General features: G+C 31.1%; 4 protein-coding genes across 8 annotated transcripts; 2 read left to right on the forward strand and 2 right to left on the reverse strand.

The window, feature by feature from the left end:
* The first annotated feature begins 220 nt into the window (after positions 1-220).
* Positions 221-4,445, forward strand: LOC112697651 (probable magnesium transporter NIPA9). 5 transcript variants are annotated; one of them, XM_025750909.3, is made up of 10 exons: positions 221-718; positions 1,103-1,201; positions 1,459-1,593; positions 1,678-1,762; positions 2,071-2,159; positions 2,671-2,735; positions 2,830-2,898; positions 3,192-3,312; positions 3,433-3,581; positions 3,971-4,445. In XM_025750909.3, exons 1-10 carry the CDS (start codon positions 608-610, stop codon positions 4,188-4,190), a joined length of 1,143 nt encoding a protein of 380 aa, XP_025606694.1. In that variant the 5' UTR covers positions 221-607; the 3' UTR covers positions 4,191-4,445. The 5 variants fall into 5 exon arrangements, with proteins under 5 accessions (XP_025606694.1, XP_025606695.1, XP_025606697.1 ...); XM_025750910.3 differs by having other exon boundaries at positions 2,679-2,735; positions 2,840-2,898; XM_025750912.3 differs by lacking the exon at positions 1,678-1,762 and having other exon boundaries at positions 2,679-2,735.
* Positions 4,446-5,122: 677 nt separating this feature from the next.
* LOC112805952 (uncharacterized) lies at positions 5,123-5,710 on the reverse strand. Its single transcript, XM_025848268.1, has one exon. The coding sequence runs from the start codon at positions 5,708-5,710 to the stop codon at positions 5,123-5,125; it is 588 nt and encodes a 195-aa protein (XP_025704053.1).
* A 5,187-nt stretch (positions 5,711-10,897) lies between these two features.
* On the forward strand, positions 10,898-11,362 carry LOC112697655 (translation initiation factor IF-1, chloroplastic). Its single transcript, XM_025750919.3, has one exon. It carries the CDS (start codon positions 10,898-10,900, stop codon positions 11,360-11,362), a length of 465 nt encoding a protein of 154 aa, XP_025606704.1.
* Positions 11,363-12,173: 811 nt separating this feature from the next.
* Positions 12,174-18,571, reverse strand: LOC112697653 (cytochrome P450 711A1). The gene is made up of 5 exons (XM_025750916.3): positions 18,288-18,571; positions 14,903-15,055; positions 13,009-13,807; positions 12,710-12,805; positions 12,174-12,623 (listed from the first exon to the last, which is right to left on the reverse strand). The coding sequence occupies exons 1-5, from the start codon at positions 18,524-18,526 to the stop codon at positions 12,291-12,293; spliced, it is 1,620 nt and encodes a 539-aa protein (XP_025606701.1). The 5' UTR covers positions 18,527-18,571; the 3' UTR covers positions 12,174-12,290.
* Between the last annotated feature and the right edge of the window lie 720 nt (positions 18,572-19,291).

Below are 19,291 nucleotides of genomic sequence, written 5' to 3' on the forward strand. Positions count from 1 at the left end.
CTTCTGGATTGAACTACACCTCAGCCACTTAATTGGATTCAAAACAATAATCAATTTCGTTTTAGTTCAATTGACATTCTAAACCTGAATTATTCATTATTTTCAATAATGAGACTGATGATAGAGGAGAAAGAGAAAAAGAAAAAAAGAAAAGAAATTCTAATGAAAAAAAGAGGATGAGAAGAAAGAAGTAGTATTGATAATGATTAATGACGATAACGAAAAAAAGGAAGAAACTTGCAATAACGATACAAAGTGCGTGAATATAAAAACTTATACAAAAAAAATGCTTTTCTGAAAACACATGTTAATGTTAAGACGATAAATTAGGAAAATTCTGTTTGAAAACACAAAATGTTTAAATTTTTACTGTATTTATTTTTTATTTATTAAATAAAAATATTTAAAATATTTTATTAATAGTAATTTTATGATATGTTCTTAAGTTACATGTTAACTAAACCCATCAATTAATTAATTAATTGCTTAGTTAGCTATCAGTCTCTCAAAACAAGCACAGATCTTGAACCACACCAAGAAGGAAACAACACACAACAAAATAATAAAAATAATAATAAAAAAGCATTGATTTTGAGAGACTGGAATCATGTGGGAATCCATTGTGTTAACGGTGGCTGCCACCGCCGGAAACAACATCGGAAAAATCCTTCAGAAGAAGGGCACCGTCATTCTTCCTCCTCTCTCTTTGAAGCTCAAGGCATGTCTCTTCTTCTTTTTTGGTTCATATTTTTCATTTTATTTTTAAAAAAAATTTCTTATTTTGATGTGCCTCGTGACCCCATCTCATTAAAGGTTTTACCTTTCTTTGATAACAACTTGATTTGAAGCTTTTGAGCCATATTGGTATCCCTGAAAATTGGAAATTGTATAGCTTTTAATGTGAAAGCTGCAATATATAATGATGAAGTTTAAATATTTTCAATGCATGCGTAAGATTTTAGTGTGAATCTGGAAATGGGTGAATTACAGGTTCACATTTTTTTTAATCATTTAAACCTTAATTCAATGCTTATGAGCCTTTAGTCACTGTTTTGTTACTGATTCAGATATTGTGATCTCTATTTGTGTTTGTTTCATTCAGGTGATAAGGGCTTATGCATTTAACAAAATCTGGGTTATAGGTTTTCTAATGGATATAGGTGGTGCATTATTGATGTTAAGAGCATTATCTTTGGCCCCGGTAAGAACTCTAATAACACTTGTTGTCTATATTTAAAATAAATACATACATTAATGAATGAATGAATCTGAACTTAATGAAGATGGATCAGATTTTGTTTCTAAAGTTGTATTGAAAATTCTTCTATGTACTTTGAAACTGCATTTTCACTCTCATACTAAACTTATCTTTTATCATGATCTGGCAGTGTTTTGCATAGATTATTGAAATTGGGGATCCTGGGGGATCCTTGTGGGTTTTTGTTGACTAATATACAGGTATCTGTGATCCAACCGGTTTCGGGAGTCGGACTAGCAATTCTTTCAATCTTCTCTCATTTTTATCTGAAGGAAATCATGAATGCTGTTGATTGGGTTGGCATTGCCTTGGCAGGTGTTGGCACAATAGGTAATGTAAGTTTTGAATCGCCTGCATAGTATTACTTTATGTTTTGATTCTTTTGCATCATGCAAACACAATAATGAGCTAAGTTGTAGGTGTTACTCGGTAGTTATAAAAAGATTTGTAGACTGTGTATCAAGGTTATCAACTCAAGAGTTCACTTAAACTCGCGGACTTTAGGTAAACTTGAATCATAAAACTCTACTTGTCAACTCATAAGAGTTTACTTGTAAACTTTATAACCTTATTTTGGATCCATTGTTGTGAGTTGTAACCATTTTATTTGTGTATATACTAAATGCTACACTCGTTGACAATGGACGAAGGCTTTGGGGTTTTTGTTAAATCTTTTGTTTGGCTGCTAATAAGACTAAGCATGCAGTCTTTTAACTCAATCCGCCAAATTGTCGCTGTACTACTATATGCATATGCATTTGTGCAATGCTATTTGTTAACTGTTACATCATTACATGCTTTTCGAATTTTAGGAGTTGGTGCCGGAGGTGAAGAGCAAGAGGCGGCTACTCTGTCCATTTTTCACATACCATGTCTGGCATTTGTTGTTGCCATCTTGTTTGTAGGTACCTTGTCTTATGAAGAAACTACTTTAATTTTCACATGCTTTTATATTCCAAAACAGTTTTGTGTATTAGCAAGAATTCATTTGTGTCACTTGATTTTACAATGACTAGCTTTTGAGGAAATGCATTTGGAAAGACAAAAAATCCTGTTGTTATCTGGAAAACTACACATGGAATTGCTGCAAACTCATATCGAGTCTTGAATCTGATGCAATAAACCCTTATTAGTGGCATATAATTGTGCACAATGTTGTATACATTTTTCTTAATCATTTCATATCAATATTATCCCCGTTAGGTCTCTTGAAATGCATTAAATCAATTATGCTTTCCTTTTTCTTTATGGGGTAGCATTATCAAAAGACAATTGGTCATTACAAAACTTATGAATGGAATTTTTTATAATAGGTTTCAGCAACTCCTCTTCAGAATATTGTAATCCAGCAGTGCAATCGAGTTTTATTACTTTCTTTGAGACTTCATTATTCTTTTAATTGATATAAACAGTTGTATAGGTATTGCTTAATGGAGGGCTTAGAATATGCAGGCGTCATCGAAGAGAACAAGAGATGGTAACTCGTGCTTTCATCATATCTTTAGATTTACATGTTTGTGTTTATTTTCATTATTATCACCTGCAAATAGTGATTAATTGACAATTTTAAGTTATATACAGATGGAATACGATGTTGTTGAGGAAATTATTTATGGCTTGGAATCTGGAATTTTGTTTGGGTACTTTTCCTTCCCTCCCTACTCTATTTATGTGTCCCCTTCTTTTAGAGTTAAATAAGAGTTTCCTTCTTTAACACGATTAAATTAGCCGTTGCTTGCTTTGGTAATATTGCATGCATTTTTATTTCACTTGTTTTAACGCAATGCTTTGGCATTGGTTGTGATTGTAGCATTTCTTTCCGTTTGTCTAGTTAGAATGGCTAGTTTATGCGACAAGCGCATTCATATGGCGTAAAATTAGAAGAACTTGATTATATGTCTTGACTCTTAATTATGTTTACACCAAAATGCAGGATGTCTTCGGTAATTTCAAAGATGGGATTTCTGTTCCTAGAGCAAGGTTTTCACCAACTGTTGGTTCCTCTGTGCATCATATTCAGTGTGTGTTGTAGTGGAACAGGGTTTTACTACCAGGTATTATGAAGGCCTATTTTCTATGATCTAACTCTGTGTGAACTTTAATTCAAGTTCTACGCTGCCGATTCCGGTTTTGATTACCTCGAATAAAAATTCGTTCTCTTCTGCGCTATGCAGACACGGGGACTAAAGCACGGTAGGGCTATTGTGGTTTCTACATGTGCAGCCGTGGCATCAATTGTGAGCGGTGTACTAGCTGGAATGCTTGCATTGGGTGAAAGACTGCCTTCTGCCCCGAAAGCTCGCTTGGCACTTCTTCTTGGATGGTAATATAAGATTTTTTGCTTTTATTTGTTAATTCCAATTACTTACATAATCTTAGTATAAAAATTTTCACACCATTACACATAATATTAGTATAAAAATTTTGGTGGTTATCATTTTTAGATCGAAAAGTGTCCATCCAAGAATCCAAACTTATTACTCTTTTTCATATTGATCTGATCAATAAAAATTTCTGCCTGACATTTAGTTGTCCGTTTGAAACATTTTTCGGCTTTTATCGAATTTTTGTTGCTATTAGGAGAATTGGGATCAAAGAGCTAGATCAGTATCATTATTATGGTCTAGCGATTCTTGTTTCGCAAGCTTGTCGCGCAGTAGCTTGAAAATAAGTTGATACTTCATACATGATAAACATTATGTTATGTTGCAGGCTACTTATAATCACGGGTGTAATTTTACTCGTTGGTTCGACGCGGCTAGTGAAATTCCTCTCGTGTTCTTCAGGACGCACGAAAAGAAGCAATGCTGATAAGAGTTACGGCGCTAGAAGACCAAGTTCTTTGCGTATAAGGGAACCGAATCCAAGCACCGTGATACCAGCCACGACGTTAAATCATCTGCTGCCATCGGCTTCCAAAGAAAAAGCTTGAGTCAAGGTTAGCCGGAAAAGAATGAATGTTATTTCATCGATTTGGCGATTTGGCGAATTTAGGGTTAAGGGTTGTATACTGTATAATGATCTAACAGTGTTGCTTTCATCAGAAGGCATGAATGTTTTTAGGATCATTCCTTCTGGTTTCAAATATTTTGGATTGATTTAGACACCACCTTGTAAAAACTATTAATGTACTTTTAAGGATTGTATATGAGAGTGCTGGTGACAATGACATAACACATTTTATTTATTTTTGATATAACACAGAATTTGTTTTATTTTTGCATGAAAATGAATTTGTAATGCACAACAATAATGATATAATATAATTATAATTATTTGTGTGCACTGGTGAAGTAGTGATACTTGCATATAAACAATAGCAACATGCCCAGAAACTATATTAAAGCTTAGTTAGCTTTTAACGTATAAGAATAATTTATATCTTTATATATATATGCCCAGGTTAATGATTTTGAGTTGCAATAAATCTGGAGAAACAATATAGATTTTGGATGTTATTTTTTTTAATGTACAAATCTTCTGTTAGTTTATTCTTCTTCTTGTTCCCATTAGTAAGAGCAATTGAGTTAACATTCTTGTTTTGATTAAGGATTGTTATGTTAGAAAAGAACGAAATCTTCGAAAACACTTAAGTTTAATAAAATTCAGAATAACATGACAAATCAACCAATTCTTATTGTTTGTGTAAAGTTAATTACAGAGACTGATTTAACAAAACAAGTATTAGAATTATACTTTTAAAATAACTATTTATTTACATTTTTTTAACAATTAGAATAATAATGCTACATAATTAACACAAATTAAAGAACCCTACGGAACACAAGAAAAGAAAGGTTCCTTGAAGTTGTAGTGGTAAGCCTGGTAATTAAGTGGAATATAGCATGGTGAAGATGAACCTATTCATCTTTGAAATATGATTCTGCGGCACAATGGGCAAGAATATGGCGACTCACAGTTGGCACAGCGTCGGAGCCAGCGGAGCAAGCAGCGATCATGAAAAACATGCTTGCAATTCGTACGAACAATTTCTACGCTTGAATCTTCATTACCATGTTCAAACTTCTCCAAACAAATGGCGCATTCAGCATCAGAATCTTGAACAACATTGTAGGAGGTAACATGAAGGTTGACAACAATCTCCCGCGTGTTGGAGTCACAGCTTCTTGCAGTTTGGACTATGTTAGATAAAATTTGGTCTAATAGGTGAGGGGACACACTTAGTGAAGAACAGATTTGTTGTAACAAGATTGTGTCTTCTCTGCTGAGGTGTGTGAGTGGAGTACCACTACATAGGATCTCTGAAGGAACCAATATTGCTTCCCTGGCTGTACTTGTAGTACAACAAGACTGAACCTCGGCACCTGGATTTGAGCTTTCAATAATTTGGATCAATTTTTTGGTGCAATTGAAGATGATCGAGAAGCAATCACCGAAATCAAACTCTTCTTCAATGGGAGTGATTTGCAAAGAAAAAGAGGGGAATTCCATGGAAACGTATTATAAGAAACCTTTAAAGAATCTCCTTAACAACTTAGATAAGAGGAAGAGGAATAAAAATTGAGAGACACTGACACACAGAATTATTTTAGTATTGAATTTTTCAATCTTCTTCATGCAACAAGTAATTCACCTCACTTAATCACACTAAAATTTTATTCATCAAAATTATGTAAATTATCTCACAAAAAGTGTTTAAATAGGATCCTAATAAACTAACTAAAAAATAAGATAAGATAAAATAACTTAATTTAAATTTTCTAAAAATAAGATAATTACCATAATTATATATTAAATACTAAAGATAAGATAACTAAATTGAAACTTGATTTAAATTTTATTTATTTTAGGATAAATTACATTTATTTAATGTAAATTAAATTTAATTAATTTGATTTATATTGAGTTACAAATGAAAAAATCATATAACAAAATTTAATTTAAGACATCTACTTAATATTAATTCTCAATCTATTTATTCATATAATTTATCCAAAAATAAAAGTTTTCTTATATGAATATGAATACAGATTTTTCGTGTTGAATAGTTAAAATAGGTGTCCAAAATTAATTATATGTAAAAAATTAAAAATGAACAAAAATATTTTGATTTTAGATCAATAAAATTATGGGTCTGCTACACATACAAGTAAAAAGGCCCTATAAATTTTACAAGTTCCCAACCCACACTTCATTCACACGTGCACTCATCTCTCTTTGAATGGAACGTAAACTACACGCGCCCCACTCAACGGTTGCTCTTCGCAAAATAGCGCTCCTTAATGGCGCACTCTTCTACTTTTCCAAGCCCTTTGAAGAAACACAAACCGTCCATTTTCGAGCAACATTCCAAACTGCAGAGATAGGACTCGTTGCGAATATTAGAACTCTCCATCAACACAACATAGAACTCTCGATCAATAATCTCCAGAAAAAACGAATTTATAATGTTCAAGGTACGTTACGTTACTATTTTACTCATATTGTATATTTTCCACATTTCGAAAACGAAGAACTAGGTTTTACTGTTCTTCTACGTTCTTCTAGGTTTTACTGTTCTTCTTGTTCTAGGTCTCATTTTACAGTTTTTAATGTTCTACTTGTTCTAGGTTTTACTGTTATTCTTGCTTCTAGGTTATTCTGTTCTTCTTAGTTGTTCTAGGTGTTACTGTTCTTGGTGTTCTAGTTCTTCTGGTAACTGATTTTTGGGAGTATATTTCGTGATTTGGTGGTGTATATTGAGTATTTTGTTGGGTGTATATAGCATAATTTGTTGGGTGTATATTTCTGAACTGATATACTGTAAATATAGTCAACAGTTGCAACTATTCTAATATTTGCTTGTCCATGGGTGTATATTGCTTGACCTTGTATATTAATGCATGTTTGAGTGATATCTGACTGATATCTATGGGTGTATCTAAATCATATCTATGGGTGTATCTTACTGATATCTTGGGTGTATTTCTCATTTCAGAAAAAATGGCAGGCAGAAACCAAGCTGAAAAAAATGTAAGAACAAATATATGTCTTAGATGAAATTAGTTTTATATAATAGAAATATATCTGACTATAATTTTGCTTTGTTTACAACAAACCAAAAACCTTAAGTGTGCAACACATTTGTTAAGTGAGAAATCAGAAACATGAGCGAGGAGAAGAAAACAATTGTTAGGGATTTGGGATTTGGTGGCCTGATGTACATCCCGCTGCTAAAGGTGCATCACCAAATTGTCAGATAGATTCTAAGGATATTGACACTGATTAATGTAAATGTTATATAGTCCTATAACAAATTGAACACATGCTGTAAAAATTTTCCAATTATAATCCAGTTTATTGTAAAATTTCTTTCAATAATTAAACTCTCTCTGCTGTATTCAAAATGTATGAATTACAGGTACTATAATATGAAGGAAAACATCAAACCAAATATACACCCATAACCTACCATTTTTTACACCCAAAGAAAGTTGAATATACACCCAAAAATCTATCCCCTGATGCTTTATCCCTAAAATCCTGAACCCTAAACACTTAAAACCTAAACCCTAAACCCTAACCCGTAAACCCTAAAACCATAAATCGTAAACTCTAAAACCCTAAATCCTAATACCTAAAACCCTTAAACCGTTGTAAAAAAAAGTATTTTATAACATAAAAAACAAGATTCTAAAGTATATATATGTATATATATGTAAAATGTGAAATACAAGAAAATTCAGAAATACACCCAAAAGAACACTGCTTTTACACCCAAAAGAATGCATGCTCTCGCTTTTTTGTGTGCTTCTCATCCCTGTTCAGAAGTGGTGATCCAGATAGATTGGAACCCATATATGACAGTCTTCATAGAGATCTGCAGAATACACCCAAACACAGACTATAAATACACCCGAAAAAACTTAAATTTACACATCGGTTGTAGATTTTAAACAAACATTACCTGAAAGCCACTTGTTGTCCACTTTCAGCAGAAAATCATTTCAATTCCTATCAAATGAGTCTTTAAGCACACCCACGCTTCTCGCACTTCTCTCGTAATGTAATTCCTCACATTCTTTTCAATAAAATTTAACTCGCGATGCCCCTTGGCAGCCGCAACAAATGATTGGTAAGTTTTGCTTAGTCTAATACCAGCCTCCTCGTTATTCTCTATTGTACGACGAATGAACATGCTTAATTCCCTGTGCTGTTTGAGATATTTTAGATTTCCATTTTCCCTCTCTGCTACATATAATCAATTGGTTCTTAATCTCGTTTCCCTTCCTATTTGTGCTCCGAACTCTTGTAGAAAACCCTGCAGCCTTGGCGTAGTTCTTGTAAACTTTTTCAGCATCTTCAAGGGTGGTAAAGGTCATTCCAACCTTAGGAACAAATTGGTCATCAACAACAGAGAGAGGCTGCAGAATACACCATGTCAAAAACTAAAAATACACCCAATCATGTCTGATATAATACACCCGAACCGCAACAACTCAACTAAAATGACAATAAAAGTCATAAAGTGTAAATACACAGGCTGTAGAATACACCATGTCAAAAACTAGAAACACACCCAATCGTATCTGATATAATACACCCGAACCACAACAACTCAGTTAAAATAACAGAAAAATCAGTAAACTGTAAATACACCCACACTTCCCTCAAAAATACACCCAAAAAAGTTCTGATCTACACCTGATCGTCTGCTATAAATTCCAGAAAATTAATCAAAACTAATACATTACATTCAATCCACAGATTTATCTTCATGCATTAGTTTGACAGTCAATGTTCACGAATTATTCACCTACACAATGCTATACAAATTACTGCAACAAAATTCATAGTAATCCTATGTAAATCAAACCTCAGGAACTTCGTTAGATTCAAATTTATAATCCACTTCGCTTGGATTCAGCTGACAATTTGAGATTGAATCATCCATTATCTTCAAAACGAGTTCAAACTTTGATTTCAGAAAACAAAAAATCAAATAGAAAATGAAGCTGGAGTTACAGAGAGAGAAACTAACGTAAATGACGAAGAAGAAACGAGTGAGAAAGGAGGGAAAAAGAACGATCGAAGAAACCAGGGAAAGCTTCGCGAGAAGAAGAACGAGCAAATCTGTAAATAAGGAAAACGAAAAAGGAAACAAATCTTTTAAATTTGGTAGTTATATATAGCGTGTATATACGACGTAGCCATTGGAGCGCGTTTTAGGTTTTAGGGTGTTAAGTAACTTGTAAAGCATACAAGTCGTTAGCGCTTGTATGCAGAGCTTTTCTGATAAAATTAAATGTACAAAATAATTCTTAGCTAATGATTCTTTTCATTTATTTACTTTCTTTTTCATTTATAAATCTACTAGTAAATACTAAATTGTAATACTTTTTTACTATAAATTTGATGGTGAATCCTTTAATACTATAAAAAATTTAGATGTGTAGTATTATTTTATATTATATTATGGTCAATTATATTTGTGTAGCATTGTTGTACTTTTTTTTGAAAGTAACTGAATTTTGAACTCCTTACCAAAAGTAATACAATCGTTGTACTAACTAACATGAGTTGCATAGTGGTTTTAATTAAAAAAGAAAATTAGTTTTATTTTTAAAATTATTGAACAACTAAATTTAGAATATTTTTTAACTATGTAATAAATTACATCAAATCATAAGGATTTTTTCTAATTTTAGTAATCGGCACTACATTAACTCCTAAATTCAAGCAACAAAATTCGGGTAATTTTTTGTTCAAGAAACCTTAAGAGAGAAAAATTAGGCACTTGATTATTTCACCAAAATTCTTTTTTTTTTTTTCCATAGGATTTCCCAGGCACCCTTCTCTCCTAGTTCCTAGAGCATTGTCATAGGAACAAAAAATTGTAACCACAAGAATATTAACATATGCATAGGAAAAAGAAAAACACATTATAGTGATAGTGGTATTAAAATTGCATAGACCCCCTTCCAATTTTTTTTTTTTTTAGGTGATGGGAAGAAGCGTCCCTGCTGATAACATTTCATTGACAAAACCATTTGCATATTTTTCCTTTTACTTTTTAGGTTTGATTGCAACCATGGCTATAATCACAACTCTATGTAGTGTTAGATTTAGAAGAAAAAAAGCATCCAAAGAATCTCAGATTCCAACTGGCACAAGTCCTTTGATGAATGCAACTTCTCCGGATCGAATCACGGAAGCCGGGTCGGGCGTGGTGTCGCCGGATCGGCCTCAAATATCAAACTTCACAGTAAAAACAAATAACAAGGATAATAACTTGGAGAAGGAAGAAACTAAAGAGTCAAAATCATTTCACATGAAAAATGCAATTTCTAAAAGACTATCTTTTAACGTGAGTTTAAAGTTACCAAAGAGTTTGTCTGTAGCAAAAAATTATGATGGCAATGACAATGGAAAGAAAACAGATGATCTAAAAAAAGATGATGCTGTTTGGATGAAAACAATTATATTAGGAGAAAAATGTAATCCGGATGAAGAAGAAGAAGAAATCATATATGAAGAAGGAAAAGGGAGAAGAATGTCATTCTCAGCATATCACCCTAGAATGTCACTCTCAAATTGACAATAATACCCTTTCTCACCAATAATATTAACATATATATAGAAAGAGAAAAGCTTATCCCTTGGAAAAGAAAAGAATTTGATTCTCCCAAAATCAGAGAAATGTTAACCTCATCACCATCATCATCCTCATCCTCTTGCTTCTCACTGAACACCACCCCAATCCTCCGTCACCACCACCATCATACCCTCACACTCTCTCTTCCCCCTTCACCTGTCACTCTCACCCTCCACCACCGCATAACTCCCTCCTTCCTCCGCCCATCCCCGTTTCCGCCGGCGCCGGCGCCGGCAAACCTCCTCGTGCCGCATGCTAAGCCCCCTACGGCCGACAAGTCCGGCGAGCAGAAGTGGGTCCACGAGGGCCTCATCACCGAGTCCCTCCCCAACGGCATGTTCCGCGTTCGTCTCGACAACCAGGACCTCATTCTCGGATATGTTTCTGGGAAAATCCGAAAGAATTTCGTCAGAATATTGCCCGGGGATCGCGTCAAGGTTGAGGTCAGTCGCTATGATTCTTCCAAGGGACGTATTGTTTATAGGCTTCGTAGTAGTAGTTCGTCTTAGTATTAACATGGACATCAACTGTTTGTGAAAATGTCTCAATGCACCCCAAATTGGGTTCTTAGCTTTTTGTGTGATTTCGTAAGATAAGGATGGATTTGTTATTGTTTATCTGATTTATGCTGAATTAGAAAGAATATACTTTGAGCATATGGTTGTTGTATAAATAGTGATTCATCTTTGATTTGGTTCCATATATTTTAGTTTTTGTTAAAATAGTGTTGTAGTTTTTGAAACACCCGCACATGGCATTATGGTAGTTTAAGGTAGTACTTCTTAACATAGATGTTTGATTGAAACCTGAATTTTTGGCAACTAGAAAATTGTATGTGGCTCCATTTTTGTCAAGAAGTAAACACAGATAGGCTATAAACATTGAAACCATGAAAAATAGAAGTGGTCTTCTGCTGTTGACTTGGACTTGCTGAATTTGAGGTGTGGATAATAGAACTATAATCAGTGTCCATGGATTGTAGAAGTATAGCCTTTGGCATAGGTTTAAGAATGTTCCACATAATTTCCGATGATGCAATTTCTAATTGGTGGGACGCTGTAACATTTTCGGCCCAAGACCATGAATTGGAAAATTTGAATTTGGTGGGACATTGGTGGATTGTGGCACACTAAGGGAGATGCCTGTTGAGTTAAGGAAGAAGGTAATGTTATTACAGTCATAAAGTTGAAAGGAGATGGTGGGGATGATAAGGTTGTTATTCTTGTCAACATCTGAGCAACCTTCTTATAAATACTTCAATTCTGTGATAGGAATTCAATTCTTTCTTGTGGGTTTAAATCGTATGATCTACATACTCTATTTGAAAACACACATTTTCATTTAACAATATTAATTATTGCTATAATATTTCTTAAAGCTATAGCATCACAATACAATTTGTATGGTCTAATTAAACTTTACGTAGGTCACTCTAGCTTAATTTGTTCTGTTTATGACTCTAAGCTTGACACCATGCTTGAAATTGAGAACTATACCATATTCTAGTTCTAAAGGCTTTTCCATGTTAGGTGAATGGCGAAACAAATATTTCCTATACAAATGAATTAGAGAAAGCTTGATCTCTTGTAGGGAAAATTTTTTGCCAATACAGGCACGAGGACCAATTCCAAATGGTATAAATGCATAAGGGTGCCTTTGTTTCATCTCATCACATTTAGGGTCAAATCTCTCTGGTTTGAACTTCTCTGGCTCTGGAAATTGTTTTGGGTCTTTTGCTAGAACTCCAAGTGCTAGCCACACCCATGTTCCCTGCTCATAAAATAAACTACATTAGTATATGCCTCCATCAAGAATTTAACCCAATATTTGGCATTGGACAAAGATGTAATTATTACCTTTGGAAGGAGATAACCTCCTATCTCTACTTCGGTTGATGTTTCTCTTGCAACTAATGGGGAGACAGTGTAAACCCTCATGGCCTCTTGAATAACCTGAAATAATTAAATACACCATAAAATATTTGCTTGGTCAATGAAAGTTAGTTTGCGAACTTAATTACCTGAAGCTTAATAAAGCTACAAAATATGAATACAACTAAGATGGTATCAGAGGTATGGTTGGTGTTATATAGTTAGCAGTTAGTACAAGATATATATAGTTGATCAACATCAATCATCATCAAGTTTTAACTTACCTGATGAAGATAAGGAAAACTATCTTGAAGATCTTGGGCAGTCGGCATCCGATCAGGCGGACCGAAGCCATCGATCTCTTGAATCAACTTGCTCTCAACTTCAGGATGGCCAGCAACCAAATAAACAACAGAGGACAGTGTAAAAGAAGTGGTAGCCGACCCTGCAAGCAAGTGTTCATAAGTAACAGCACTAATATAATCATGTGTGAACACATCCTCAGACACATTTCTTGATTCCCTTGCATTCAAAATAAGTGACAAGAAATTCTTGCAAGTCCTGTTACTTTCTTCCATCCTCCTTTTCACAATCTCGTCGAGTCGGCGGCTCAATTTCCTATTGGTATTCTCTATTTTCTGATCCATGGTACCCGGAATCAGCTTCAAGATCCACCGAAACGGTTCTTGAAGCAATGGTACAATTAATCCTAGTATGATAGAAAATGAACCGGATAGGTCCATTTTCAGTTGTGTAGTGGAATAAATGTGTTGATTAATGAAATCAGAAACTTCCTTGTTAACATTAACATTATTATTGTTCTTGATTGATAAATCACAATTAGATGAATAATTAGGATTTGACAGTCCAAAGTTGACACCAAATGCAGCATCACCAATTACATCGGTTGCAAGCCTAAGTGAGAGATTGGAGAATGTTATGTCTTCATTAGTATTTGTGATGTGATCTAGATTTTGTGTTGCTGATTCTATGAATGATTGCATTCTTGGCACTAAGCTGGCCAAGTGTGATGGTTGGTACATTGAGATTATGGTGTTTCTCATGGTTGACCAACGTTGACCCCTGCAATTGCAAATATTACTAGATTCATTTTTGGATTTAATTTATTTTCTATTTGCTAATAAAGTGAAATAATTTTACACTCAACCAATAAGAATTAAAAAAGGCCTTAAATCATTTAAAATAATTACCCAGGTGCACTTACAAAGATTTCTGCTAGATTATGATTAATAAATTTGACGCGCCTTATCTTTTTATGGCTAAATGCAAAAATGATAGTGAAGGTAAAAATATATATCGGTATGAGTTGACCCTAGTGTGAAAGGCAAAAATCCTCCTAATACTTTATTTTTTTAAAAAAATCTATCATACTCAAATTTGAGGTGTTATATAAGAAAAAAAAATATCATGCTTATTGCATGTTTGAATTCCATTTGCACCATCAAAAACAAAAATAAACTATGGGTAAAGAGGAAAAACATTCATGCTATAACTAGGTAAAAAAGACACAATCTTAGAAGAGTAAAATCTCAACCCAACTCTTAATTATTGTTCAAAATGATAACTTATTCTTTATTGATTGAATAATTAATTACTATTAAATTTTTATTTTCAGAATATGTAAACCTTACTATTTAGGTGCATAGTATCAAAATGTAACATAAAACAGTTAAAAAATATTTACAAATGTTATCTTAAATTTGTAAATAAAATTAATATAAACAAACTACTTTTTCTTCTTCTTTTTTTAAAAACACAAGATAAATGTACTATGTTATGTAACTTTTTTTAATAAGGATATTTACTATTGTAATAAACTACTAATACTAAAAGGGAAAAGTGAAAGGGAAAGTGATAATAATTTCTTATATAATCCTGATTTCTTGTTTGAATAATGACACTATATAAAAATTTCTATCCACTTTTGTCCTTTTCCCCTCTAAAATGCTATCCATTGTACACACACCTTATATGATTTTTGCAAAGGATATTCCATAATCCATATTTTATTGTGGACATGACAATTAAGTGGGGACACAGGATTTTCTGAAGATTTCTAAGTTTACCTATAAATAAATACTATAGATTATAATAGATATAATTAATTATATATGAATAAATAAACAAATAAAAATTATAAAAAAAATTTGTATATACCTGGTGAAGAAGAGACCTTTTTGGTGGAGTGGGGAAGCAGAAATAGGAGATGGAATGCTTCTATTTGAAATTTGTTTGAACTTTCTTATTCCAACTTCAGTACAAAGTTCTGCTTCTGCTATTATTATTAGTGGCTGTCTTCCCATATGAAATCTGTTCTAATAAATAAATATTATTAATTAATAGCATCATCAACACTAACAATTAATGAAATTAAAATCATGTAAGAAGGAAACAAATAAAAAGATAACAAAAAAAAGTTATTTTTATCTTCACATGATTTCTCCTGCTGAAAGAATTTGTTTGGATATTTTTAGAGATTTTTATCAGAAGTGATAAAATAAAATAAATAAAAAATTAAAACAAATTACATGCCACTCTAACCAACAATATCATATTAATGTATACAAAAAGTAAAATGGTCCTATAAATGAATATAATAGAATTTGAACCTTTTGTATATTGAATTGCTAAGAATGAAAGGAAAGTAGTCGATCATGAAAGGGGAAATAAATTATAAATTTAGTGCTTGAATTAACATTAACAAATTAATTTCTAAATATATGACATTACATTATTGATTTATATTCATATTTCTCTATATCTTTTTTTCCTCATCTTAAATCATATCTATAAATATCTCTTTTATGGTAAAAATAAAAAGATAATAATCTAGAATTATCTTATTTAATTTAATATTTATAAATTTATATATATAATATATATAATTATATATTCATTATATTTAAATATTTTTTGCTTCTTAAACATATGATATTAGTAATTCATACATCTTAAATTTAAAACATTATTGTATTAACCTTTTTTATTTTTTTACTTTTCTTTTGTTTTGGTGCACAATATATGTGTTTTTTTCTTTACTTTCTAACTTAGTATCCCACTATCAAAAAGAGAAGGATTTTCCATACATACATACAATGATTAAGATCCTATTCGGTAAGTCAGCCAAGCCAATTGTTTGTCCTTTTTTTCCCTTTTAATTATATCCGGTGCATTTTCAATTTCAAGTTTCAACAGAACAACCGTGCTTTAGAAATTAGAATAGAAAATAACAAGCGTAAAATATTGTTTTTATTTCTAACATTTAAATTGTCTTATTTATTTGTATCTTTAATATTTATAAAAATAATTTAATATTATTCTGTCATTAATTATATTAATAGACTAAATTATATTTTTAATTATTTTTATTTAGATGTATTTATTTTTAATTATATCTTATTTAAATGTGTTTGATTTTAATATTGTATTTATTATTTGTGTTCATGTTTAATTATATTTCTAAAAAAAGTGAATTATATAAATATTATAGGAATTAGTTTCAATTTTTGATGAGTTATTATCTAGAATGAATCATCGATTTTGTTCCAGATATTTGTATTTTAATTTCAAAAAGAAATTTTTAAAACTCTTACTAGAACTCATAATGTGTAATTAACAACAGCATTGAATTACTTTTACAAACGTTAGAAATACAAATAGAAAAATTTAAACGTTAAAAACACAAATAACACTTACTTCAAACGTTAGGATAAAAACAATATTTTACTCAAATAACAATTATTACTGTTAGATATATATTAAAATCAATCACTAAAATTAATCATCAATATAAAATATAAAATATATTAAAATTAAATTAAATTATATATATTTATATATAAATATATAATAATTAATTTTAAAAATTAATTTTAATGTATAAATAATATTTTTATATTACTTATTAGTCAATGACAATGATATCAACAAACTTCAAAACGTTAATTACTTCTATAGTCTATAGAAGCCAAGGCAAATTTTATTGGTACATACATAGCTACATATATATCATAATAATTAAATTTAGATTAATATTTTAATGACGGACGGTAATGCTTCCATTCATTTTAGGTTATTATCGTATGAAAATAATTAATTAACGGCTAGTTACACATAGCTTATTGAGATTTAATAAAATTTAATTTTGCTCGACTTTCTAAGATTTAAGTCATAATAAATTAATAATTTTTATATATTTAAAAACCATAACAATAAAATATTATTATAAATACAATATTAAAGTCTTCTGATAATTAAATTCTTGTAAAAAAATTTACTCTAATAAATTAATAAAGTGAAATCACAATAAACTTAACTAAACCGAAATGTTATGAAATTATTTTTAAAAGATTAAATTAATAAAAAAGAATACATAAACATTTATATTTTTAACATATTTTTGTAATTTGTTATGTAAAAGGTTTTTTAGTTACAAAAATTTTGATATTATATTATAAAAATATTATTTATCAAAAACTTAAGTCGATAAAATAAAATACATAAATAATTATATTTCTAACGTAAAAATTATTATTAGCGAATCATAACAAATAGATACTTTATTTGATTATTTTATTTTTATTTTTTAGATATGCAGATAATTTATATAATTATATATGATTACCCAATGTAACTATTATTTATTTAAATTTATAAATTAAAATCTATTTAATTAATCACTAAAACACTGACCCACCACTATCACCCAACACTTCACAACTCAAAAATAACTAAGTTCGCATATACATCCAAAAGGAATTTGAGGAGTTAGAATATCTTGTATACAAGATCACATATCATATCAACAATATGAACCTTATTGGCTTTTTCCTTAATTATAGAGACTAGAGACATACTAATTATAATGACTATAAAAAAAAACCGACCTAGAGTAGCACCACCTACAAACTACTCTTCATTATTCGGTTCGAGAAAAGAAGATTTGTATACAGCATATAATAATTTCAACCAGAAATTTAACATCTTATTGTATTTTATCTTTTCTTATTTTTTATGTTTTGTGTGATTATATTAATAGTGTAAGAAAAAGCATATGTTCTATGGATATTTGATTACAAGACTTCAATTCATTCATCATAAAACTCATCTTCTTGTATTAATAGCTTGGCATTTTGTTTTGTGGTGAATAAAGTTTTAGTTTCAGATTTTGCAAATGAGAAAAAATAATGTTGGAAGAACTTGAGAGTAAATTTTGAATATTGGTATTTTATAGGATAAAAAAGGGAAACAAAACATAGTTTAACATTTGATTAATTCGTTTATAAATAGTTTAATCTCCATATTAAACAGAGATACACAAATGTTCATGCCTCTAACATAATTAATGAATCAATTAATTATGAGATATTTTATTTTATTCAGAACTTGGGTTAAAAGTTAAAACTTCAATCCTTTCCTCATCCCTAACCCATCTAAAGCTCTTAGAGAGAGGAAGAACTTCAACTCCAAACAAATTAGATGAAATAGATAAATTTTAGATATTAGTATCTTATGATAAAATAAAACAAAAAAGAAGAGTAACCTGTAAATTGGGCCATATTGCTTTGCAAGGACAGAGAAGACATCAGGGCCATACTTAGCCAGCAATGGAAGGTGTCCTACAAGAGGAAGAGATGGTGGGCCCGGAACTCTTCTTAGCCTCCAATAAGGCCCATAAAGGTACCATACAAACCCTACTAGCATGGTGAATAATATTGATGAAACCATAGGTGCACTTGGAATAAATGGAAATAACCACCATTCTAATTCCATAGACACCATTTTTGGTTTTATAGATGATGATATGAGTTTTTCATTTGATAAAAGAAAGAAGGGTGCTTATATATATATATAGTATAAGTTGGTCAATTGGTGTTTATAATATTAAGGTAGTAAAATGTGGGGTAGGGCTAAGATGGTATTTTGTCATTTTGTTAATGATTATCAATTAGAATCAGATTCTTTTTTACACTCTTGCGCATGTAATCCCATTTATTTATTTTACTATTATTATATTGAATTGTGATTATGGTACGGTCTTTATTAAAAAATTGTGGGTTTTGTAGGGTGGAGAAGATAATGGAGCATTCTGTATCTTCCTTTTCTATATTTTTTTTTTGTACAATGTCTTGGTGGTAATGCTTATGTGATTATACATTCACTAAAAAAAAATCTATGATGCATACTTGTCGAATGCTCATAAGGTAGCACGAAATAAATATCACAACCAAGAATGAAGTTGAGTTGATATAATGGTTACTTTATTAGTTCGATTAAGTAAGTGTTTAATGACAAACTCTTAAATAGAGTTCTGATCTGCGATGAATTAGCTCTTAATCTGACGGAATAAAAAATATCGTAGGAAACAAAAAAAATCACAACCAAATTAACCAATATTAGGAATAAATTCCCATAATAGTGTTTGAGATTTGCGTAAATATCCGAATATTCATAGTGGTCCCTGCGCATATTTCTGGTGATAAGTCATCACCAGAGCGCTTACGTAGTATCGTTTTGCCACGCTGGATGGATTCAAAACGTTGTTAT

The sequence above is a fragment of the Arachis hypogaea genome, chromosome 16 (genome assembly GCF_003086295.3).
Source record: "Arachis hypogaea cultivar Tifrunner chromosome 16, arahy.Tifrunner.gnm2.J5K5, whole genome shotgun sequence".
NCBI lineage: Eukaryota > Viridiplantae > Streptophyta > Magnoliopsida > Fabales > Fabaceae > Arachis > Arachis hypogaea.